The 9,460-nt window shown below is 53.4% G+C and overlaps 1 protein-coding gene across 1 annotated transcript; it reads left to right on the top strand.

Annotated features, from left to right (window-relative positions):
• Window positions 1–2,486: 2,486 nt before the first annotated feature.
• MLF2 (myeloid leukemia factor 2) lies at window positions 2,487–9,149 on the top strand. Its single transcript, XM_064410458.1, has 9 exons — window positions 2,487–2,638; window positions 2,812–2,885; window positions 4,554–4,680; window positions 5,153–5,188; window positions 6,630–6,683; window positions 7,085–7,210; window positions 7,547–7,706; window positions 7,786–8,026; window positions 8,561–9,149. The coding sequence occupies exons 2-8, from the start codon at window positions 2,836–2,838 to the stop codon at window positions 7,962–7,964; spliced, it is 732 nt and encodes a 243-aa protein (XP_064266528.1). The 5' UTR covers window positions 2,487–2,638; window positions 2,812–2,835; the 3' UTR covers window positions 7,965–8,026; window positions 8,561–9,149.
• Window positions 9,150–9,460: the final 311 nt, after the last annotated feature.

Below are 9,460 nucleotides of genomic sequence, written 5' to 3'. Positions count from 1 at the left end.
TGCCCTCCTGCCCCAAATGCCCGCTCCGTGCCGGCAGCAGGTAACAAGGCAGGTGTCTCTCCCTGCCCTTCGTTTGCCTTCCCGGCGTGGTGCTCAGTTGGCTGTCCCGGGCCCGGCACCGGCGGCACCGGCGGGGCGGAGCCGAGGGCAGCGGCTCCCGCTCCGCCCTTCCCCGCTCCCCGCCGCCCCCCGCACCACCTGGGCAGCTCCGAGGGGAGAAAGAGAAAGAGAGGAGATGGAGAGACGTAATGCTTTTTGTTCAGTGTGACAAGAGAACAGAGAGTGCGAGAGGAGCAAGGTGGGAGCCTTGCTCTCATTCACGCCCCCACGTCGCTCCTTGTTCAATGGCCGTGCCCTTGGAGCACATCGGGAATAACTGGTGAGTGCTGTGCAGAAACCTCTCCTACCCACACTGCGTTCCTCAGACCCGTGGCCTTGTCCACACTCCACGAAAAGGCTGTTCTAATTCCTCCTTCCAGGGTTTCACGCAGCGCGACTCTCTGCAAGCAAGGCTCCCCCGAGGTTTGCTGAACTGGCAGTGGCCCGGAAATGCAGCCTTTGGTAAGGTGTCCGTCGGCTGCGAGGACTGCCCGAAAGGCTGCAGGAATACCCAGGGAGAGGCACAGCCTCAGCCCCCCCGTCTCGCAAACTCAGCCCTTGGGTTGCACTTGCAGAGGAGCAGCGTTAGGGACAGAAAAAGGATCTGCAGAGCAGTGTTTGTTCCAGGCTCTTTTCTGTTCTTTTCCCCGCTGTGTTTGAAGGCATTAATGCCTGACTTATAATTTGGAAAAACTGAGAGAGCCCTACCATCTCTGGGACTTTGCAGGAGTGGGAGAATCACTGGTATCCAGGGGACAGCAATTTATTTTATCCCAGATCTAGGGAAACGAAGAAAGAAAGAAAAAAGAAGAAAACTGGAAGAGATGTTTACATTTCTGCCTTAGAAGATCTTTACCTCCCTTTGCAGCCTGACACTTGAGGTCAACTCCACACTCCAATCAAACAGCAAGAGCGCCTCAGAGCAAAAGGAAAACACACCAGACAGGAAAGGCTTTCCAGACTGGAGGTCTCTGAAGGATGATTCAGGTTTGCAGAAGCAGCATCAGAGAGGTTGAGGCAGCGCCAGCAAGGGCTTTGTGTGAACTTCAGCACTCAGCGATGAGCTCCGAGCTGGTGACAGGAGCTGTTTCAGCAGCTCACTTGTGAACAGCCTCCCTCCGAGAGGCTTGGCCCTGCTTTAACCCGTGCCCTGCCCACAGGACTTGTGTCCACCTCGTGGTCCTGCACCATTGTGCTGCCGACAGTTCCCCAATTGTGGATGTTTTGGTTTCAGCCTCTGCAGAATGCAATTGCTGTGTGCAGAAGGGACTCCTGGAGAGCCTTCTGCATGCACACAGGCACGGGCTTCCCGTCAGAGGTCTTCTTTCTCAATACCAAGCAGTTCTGAGACCTGCTGGAGCAAGAAGTATTGCCAAATCCTCTATGCATTCCACACCTGAGCCATGCTGCTGGGTCATTTTCCTCTGTCAGACTCCGAAATCCAAGGACATGGCTCCTGCCACAACTCAGGAGTTCAATTTCTCAACCACTTCTCGCAACCTGCTATTTCCAGTCCTCTGGCACGGGTCCAGTCTGGCTCCTGCACATGGTGGGCCGGATGCAACAGTCAAGAGAAGCACCACTGAGGAAGCGTGCCCTGGGCTGGAGCTGGGATGAGTCAGTCTCCTCTCTTCCCTGTAATCCTGGTGGTAGCTGCAGGCAACCAGCATTCCCCAGAGATGGTGACAGAGGTGTCATCCCCTGCTTTCTGGAGATTCCCCGCCACTGCTGTAGGTGCACACAAGTACCTAGGCTTCACCTGTGTCCAGGATGGGTCCCTGACGGCCCACAGCTGGCTCACAAAGTATCCTCCCTGCTTGGCCAGCAGAGCACTCGCTGTGCATGCGCTCGGCACAGCCAGGCAGCTCTGGGGTGCCTCCCACATGCCCATGCCGTGCAGGAAGCCTAGGATAAGTGCTGCCTCTGCAGCAGCCAGGCAGCGCTGTGGACTCTGGCCGGGGAACCAACTGGCCACGAGCCACGGGGGTTACTACAGCATCACAGAATATTCTGAGTTGGAAGGGACCCAGCAGGATCGTCGAGCCCAGCTCCTGGCCCTGCACAGGACCATTACCAAGGGTCACACCTTGTGCCCGAGAGTGTTGTCCAAACACATCCTGAACTCTGTCAGCTACCCCGCTGGGTGCCAAACCTTTGCCTGATACCCAGCCTGGACCTCCCCTTACACAGCTTCAGGCCATTCCCACGGGTCCCGTCACTGGTCCGCAGAGAGAAGGGATCAGTGCCTGCCCCCGCGTCTGTGCGGAGCGGTGGGGCCTGCCCGGTCCCTCTGTTACCACCGCATCTTCCCATTCCCAGTGCCATTCCCGTTCCCGGCTGCCCGGCGGGAGCGCCCGCGGGGGGCGCCAGGGGGCGCTGCGCCGCGCGGCCCCGCCTGGCCCGCGCCCTCCCGCGGGGCGGGCGCGCATGCGCGGCGCGGGCGGGGCGGAGGCAGCGCGGTGCGGGGCGCGATGGGCGCGGAGGCGTGAGCGGCCCGGGGGCTCGGGCTGCGCCGCACCGGGAGCGCCGACACCGGCAGGCACGGCCGGGCAGGGCCGCGGCGGGCGGGCCGGGAGCGGGGGCGGGGGCGGGGGGAGCGCCGCCATCACCCGCCCGGGCTGGCGGCGGGGCGGGGGGGCCGGTTCCGCCGCTCCGCCCCGCCCCTCCCCGCCCTCAGCCCCGGCTGCGCTGACCGCCCTCTCCCCTCCGCAGAGGCCGCCCCCGAGCGAGCGAAGCATGTTCCGGCTGATGAGGGATGGCGAGCCGGAGGACCCCATGTTTGCCATGTGAGTCGGGCTGGGCATCCTGCGGGCAGGGCAGCCGGGGAGGGAGGGAGCGAGGGCTGCGGCACGGAGCGTCCCCGGGGAAGTGTGCGCTGCCCCCGCGCCCCGCCGGGCGCGCAGAGCCGGGCGGGCCCGGAGCGCCGCGGCAGCGCGGCTGGCTGGGGCACACACGGACGGACCGGACAGCCTGCGGAGGGACAGCACACAGGGACAGCCTCCGGAGGGACTGCACACACGGACAGCACACACGGACAGCACACACGGACACCCTCCGGAGGGACAGGACACACGGACAGCACACACGGACACCCTCCGGAGGGACAGGACACACGGACAGCACACACGGACACCCTCCGGAGGGACAGCGCGGCCACTCACAGGGCTCGCGTCGGTCTCGTTTCCGCGATAGTGGAGCGTGGTCTTGGAGGAAAGCGTGATAAAGTCGGCCAAAAGGCATCGCAGCTGTCTTGAGAGGAAGAGAGGGCTGGCATAATAACTAATCTTTTTCTTTGCGCGAGGATTTTTTTTTTTTTCATTATGCAAAGTAGGGTTGCAGTTGAGGTAGATAAAATCTGCTGCTCTGTCCAGTGTTTGTTGCTGTTCTGCACAGGAAGTCATTAATGGAGCTGGAGAAGGCTGCTGAAGCAGTTGTCAAGTTGTGAGGAACAAAGTAAAGAGAAAACAACGAGTAGTTTTGAAACACGAGTATTGAAATCTAACAAAGGTCCCAAGAACTCTTCCTGGGATTCCTTTGACTGAATGTTTTTGTTTCCGTCCTCAGTACAGAAATTGGATGCTATTGATAAATTTTGGCAGTGACACTAAGTTGGCAGCCTTTGCAAAGTGGATAAGGAATAGACTGTAATACAGGAAGAATTTGATTATGTTAAACAAGACACTACTAGAAATTTGGTGAAATTTATGTATGTAGAAGAATAGTCAATCTTTTACTTAGGAAATCAATAGTAAGCCAGAATTTTATCAGCTGTGGGCAAATTAGCAGGAGAGGAGGCCTTGATGTCCCAGTTAGTCACTGAATGACTGTGTGTTCTCATTAACATGGCAGGTATGAGTCTAGCTTTTATTATGGGAAGCATTTCCAGTAGAGACAGAAAAGTATTGGTTTTAAGTATTTAAGTAGTGGGTACTTCTGTCATCTCAGGAATAATCTGTGCTGTGGAGGTCATTAAAACTCAAGAGGGATAATTGCAGGCTACAAGATGTGCAGGAAAAAAGCTATGGTATTTCCCAGAAGTTTCTAATTGTGGCCACCCAATTCTGTGACTCTTTATCCTTACCCTCCTTTTCCTCCTCTTGCTTCACCAACCTCTGTGAGTGCATGCAGCCCTCAAAGTGGAGGCTGCAAAAGTTGGGAAAACCAGTTGGGGGTCCCAGTTATTGTCCCCTTTCTCCCTCAAATCTGGAAAAGCTGTATGTGGTCTCAACCCCTGGGGAGCAGAGGGGTGTCAGGCCATGCAGTCCATTCTGGAGGTTCCAGTCCTGCATTTCACTGTTTGTGTCTGTGTACATGGAGGGGTGGGAGGACGATAAGTAGGATCTCCTGCTCCCCGGTGCCATTAAGTGTACAGGTGTGTAAGAATAACACCGAGCTGGCAGGAGCGGATTACACGGGGCTTTGTCCTCACCGTTGTTCTCTGCCCCTCTCCAAAGGGATCCCTTTGCCATCCACCGGCAGCACATGAACCGCATGCTGTCGGGGAGTTTCGGGTTCGGGCCGCTCCTTGGCATCACGGACGGGAGCGCCCCTGGGGCTCGCCAGGCTGCCCGCAGGATGCAGGTAACACAGGGCTGGGCACGGGCCGCAGTTTCCCAAACTGCTCTGGCAGTGTCTGTCTCCCACCCTTCCCGGGTTGGGCTCCCCCCTCTCCTCCACGCAGGGCGTGGGTGCGGAGTGAATCTCTCAGGCAGTGGTGCTCCGGTCCTTCTCTGTATTCCGCCTGTTTTAAGGTCTTGAATGCAACTCTAGGTTGGATGGGAGGAAGGGAAGAAATACTAAATACATGTTGTTTCTCGTTCAAGGATGTGAGTTCATATAATGGGGAGAAATTTAGGAGCATCACCACACGTCTGGTTTGTTAGGGGTGCTAATGGCTTGAACCCCCAGGGCAATCTGTGGGGCACTTGATCTGTTTGTAAAGCCTGAGTGTTCCCAGTTCTGTTTCTGAGAAGGATTAGTGTGTTCTGATGAGGATCTAGTGTTTGGCTGTTGCAAAGTCATTCTCTGTTCTGTTTTTCTGTTCTCCTGGCAGGCAGGAGCTGTTTCACCCTTTGGGATGCTCGGCATGGTAAGTTTTCTGTTTTTCTGGGTCAGATTAGAGGCTTTCCAAGTAGTGGCTCCATACTGAGATTCATCAGCACTGTGTGCAACCGGTGCTAAAATGTAGCCATCTGTGAGCCTGACCAGCTATCCTACCAGGTGGGGAGGATGGGAATGTCTGCAGAGACCAGGATGAGCTTGAGATTTATAGTAAATGGAATGGGGAAGAAGGTATTGAACTGAAACTGGAAGCATCTGGTTTCTCCTGGATCTCTCATTGAGTTGTTTTATGACTTCAGGCCTTTACCTTGTTTCCCCTCTAATGTTTTAATCCTGTCCGTGAGCTGTTTTTGAAGAGAGAGTCTAACTCTCTGTATATGGGGAAGTTGTATTTGCACCTTGACCGGAGAAAAGTCATAAAGCTGTTATAGCACAATATTTCATGGGAATTGGGACAGTTAATATCTGGGAAGAGCAGGTAGTCCCTTAATAACCTCATCTGTCTGAAAAGAAGCTGCAGATGTGGAGGTAATGGAGGAGCTGTGAGGACGCCAGGAAAGGACTTGGCCATCAGTAGGCAGAGGGGATTACTGCACCTCCTTTGCTGGTGGTGGCGGCTGGAAAGCCAGCAGAATATTCACTAAACAGGGCTGGGATGGGAATGGCTGTGTGTACGTGAGAACACCGTGCTCGGAGCGTGCTGATCTCCGTCTTCCACCGAAGTGACACAGTGGAAATAGGTTATTCCAGATCCAGCAGCTTTAGCTGCCTTGCTCTGCAGAATTGCCTCAATGAAAGAGACTCCAGCGTCCTGGAATTTTTGTAGCTCAGAGGAGGATTAATAAGACTACAAACACATAGACTTCAAAGCATAATAACATTGTGTGTGAGTACTGCTCTGCTGGAAACGAGAACAAGAGGCTACTCGAGGAAACAAAAAAAAAAGAAATCAGCAAGTTTGAACTGACATTGTAATTTTGTTTACATATTGCACAATTAACCTGTGAGACCTGCTGGCCCAGGGTGTTACTGCAGCATTCAGGTTTACAGGATGGAAAAGGCAGGTGTTTGTAGGGGAAAATAAGCAAATTTGTTGTTGTGCTAGAAAGAAAACAATCCGTGGAAATTTTCTTAAGACCACTCTTAGTGCATCTGCTGAGATTTCTTCTTACTTTGCTGAGTCCCCAAGCTCACAAGCCCCAATGCATCAGCAGTTGGATACAAACTAAAAGAATAACCTTTGCCAGAGCATTGGGCAATGCAACCTGAGAGAATGGAGAGAACAGCAACCCCAAATTCTGGTGTTGGTTTTTTTTTTGTTTTTTTTTTTCTGCACACTGAAAGAACATGAAAAAAAAAATCAAGGTTCTTCTTCTTAGGCAGCAGGCTTTTTGCACATAGTTTGTTGTTCTTTCCTCATGTCTCTTCCCAGACTGACTACTCTTGTGTTCTCTTTTCCTTTTTATCAGGCAGGTGGCTTTATGGATATGTTTGGGATGATGAACGACATGATTGGAAACATGGTAAGAACCCTCCATGAACTGTTCTGTATGGAGGGGAGTGCTGAGGGTGCTTCTGCCACCCCTCTGATGTCTCTTACCTTACTGTGCTGCTTGGGATGGACTGAGCCACACCTGCCAAGGTGGCAGAGCTGTAAGCTTTGCTTCATCACTGGGAGGCAGTGACAGAGCTTGTTCCTGAGTGCAGGGAGAGGAGAGGGGTGAGGAAGGAAGCGTGTGGGTGGACATGTTTAGCAAGAAATAAGTATTAATTTAACAGGAAGGTGTGTTCTCCAGAAAAAGGGACCCATGGGGATTATATTCATCCTATTGTAACTTATTACTTCATCGCAGAGAGGGAATTAAATGCCATCTCTTCTTCCCTCCCATCCCTTCTTTCCACCATTCCCCATTCCTTCTTGCAGGAGCATATGACAAGTGGTGCTAACTGCCAGACATTTACCTCCTCAACTGTCATCTCTTACTCCAACCTGGGTGATGGGCCCAAGGTCTATCAGGAGACCTCAGAGATGCGTTCAGCACCTGGCGGGGTAAGGAGGAGGCTGCTGGCTTTGCTGGGACAGGGTGGGCTTCGTTTGGTGGCTTTGTGGGTGGCCACCTACAGCACTTTGGCTTTGCAGCCAGCTGCAGTTCAAGGAGCACATTGTGCTCTGGTGACTCACTGAACCGTGCCAAGGGCCCCTGGGAGGAAATGGGAAGAGCTGGCAGTGGGGAATCCATTCTTCCCTGTTCCTAATGTTGCGTCTGACATCCTGGGAGTGGTGGCAGTGCAAATCGGTCGAAACACTGGAGGCAGGAATCAGGGTGCCTTAGGGGGCTGGGAGAAGGAATGAAAACGTTGATTCCACGTGGGAATCTGCCCCCAGATCCGCGAGACGAGACGGACCGTCAGGGACTCGGACAGCGGCTTGGAACAGATGTCGATCGGGCACCACATCAGGGAGAGGGCCCACATCATGCAGCGCTCCCGGAACCACCGCACGGGCGACCAGGAGGAGAGACAGGACTACATCAACATGGACGAAAGTGAGTAGAGTGCCCGTGTCCTCCTCCCAGCCCAGCCGGGTGCTGCTTCCCCGCGTGAGCTGGCGGTCTCCCCGCGCAGGTGACGCCGCCGCCTTTGACGACGAGTGGCGGCGAGAGACGTCCCGGTTCCGGCCGCAGCGGGGCCTGGAGTTCCGGCGCCACGAGGGCAGCGCAGGCCGGCGGGCCGAAGGGACTCGCCTCGCCATCCAGGGCCCTGAGGATTCTCCCTCCAGACAGTCCCGCCGCTACGACTGGTGAACTGGGAGCAGACCTTGTGGGGGGTGCAGCGTGGCCACCCCCAAACCTACCTACGCGCTCTTGTGAGTCTTAACAAGTTCCTTCCTTGTCTTCCGCTCTGTGGTTGCCTCTTAGCCATAGGGTTATTTGTTTTCTTTGCACTAATCTTATGTTATTTTGAAGTTTCGGTTGCAAAGGGATTTTCCTGCTTTGAGAGGGCAGGGGAAGGTGTGAATTTGGAGAAGGTGCTGTGCTGAAGCAGAAGATGGAAGCTGTTTAAGTTGGCTTTGTCATGAACAAAAGACCTGTGGTGTCAGCCTGAACTGATGGCTGAAATAGTATGATGTGATGTAGGATTGCAGTCTGTGGAGTGTTTATATTGTCGTTGTGTGGAACTTAGAGACCATTTGCTGTCTATCCAGTTTGAAATATAAGTAAGTGCTGGTGTCTGCTCTCCTGTGCTTTGGATAGGGCTCACCAGGATGTGATCTAGTGCTTCAAAAGGGACATTTTCCCCTTTTTTTGATGTCTAGACATTTGGTTTAAACTTGTCTTTATCTGTCTTCTTTCTAAGCACCACTTACTCTTTTTATGTCTTCTGTTTCCTTTCCTCCCAGGTACAGACAGTGAAACTCGGAAGCCCCTTCAAAGCACCACTTGGACCCTTCTCAAATTTAGTATTAACCTCCCTCCCACTTAAGGATTAAAACAAAGCAACTAATCTTCTGCATTGCTCTATTTCACCCCGTTTGGGTGCTGCAGTGGGACATGGGGAATCTCACTGATGTGCAAGGAACACATTAATTGCCCATTCCCTCTCTGCTCTCCCTTTGGCTCTGTTCTTTCTGCCAGTAGTGCTGGGCATGAGGAGCTGCCACCTTGCCTCTTCCATCCTTTCCACTCTTTCTGTGCTGGGTTGGGCTGGTTCTGAAGTTTGTATTTAGTCCCCTGTGAAAGGAATATGAGGGAATTTGCTAGACCCCCCTGTCAGTCCCCTGACTGGGACAGAGGCTTTGATTCCCCTGCTGCTCCCTGGTGCATCTGTGGAGAAGCAGAAGGATGTGTATGTTGGAGAAGGGAGGAGCAGAACAAAAGCTGGATCAGCCTGTGGGCCCCCTGACCCCTCTTCAGTCAGCTCCCCTACTTTTTTAATTTGTGAAACTTGTAACTAGATGTTTACTGAATAAAGAAACAAACTGTAAAGAATTGGTGGATCAGTCTTTGCCTTCAGCTGACCTAATTGTGCCTGCTGTGGCACAATTACCTCTTTCACATCCTTGGAAAATTGCTGAGGAGAAACTTGGTGTGAAATTCTCAGGCTTTGTTTTCTTACAGAAGATAGCCTAACAGCCTTCCCATGTAGTCACAGGGTGAGATGATGCTCAACATGGAGATTGTGAAAGAAGACCCAAGAACTCACCATTTGCAAAAAATGCCCTCTAATTGCTGTAGTTTTGCTGTGCACTGAAGGGAAATTGGTTGATCCTTCTTGGTCAGCTGTGCAGCCCTGAATTGGG

Source organism: Passer domesticus, chromosome 2, assembly GCF_036417665.1.
Source record: "Passer domesticus isolate bPasDom1 chromosome 2, bPasDom1.hap1, whole genome shotgun sequence".
Taxonomy (NCBI): Eukaryota; Metazoa; Chordata; class Aves; order Passeriformes; family Passeridae; genus Passer; species Passer domesticus.
This window is presented reverse-complemented; position numbering and strand designations above follow the sequence as displayed.

Coding starts and splice junctions, on each gene's coding strand:
- MLF2 (XM_064410458.1), top strand. CDS start 2,836: ATGTTCCGGCTGATGAGGGATGGCGAGCCGGAGGACCCCATGTTTGCC. Junction 4,681..5,152: donor AGGCTGCCCGCAGGATGCAG/GTAACACAGGGC, acceptor TTCTCCTGGCAG/GCAGGAGCTGTTTCACCCTT. Junction 7,211..7,546: donor TGCGTTCAGCACCTGGCGGG/GTAAGGAGGAGG, acceptor ATCTGCCCCCAG/ATCCGCGAGACGAGACGGAC.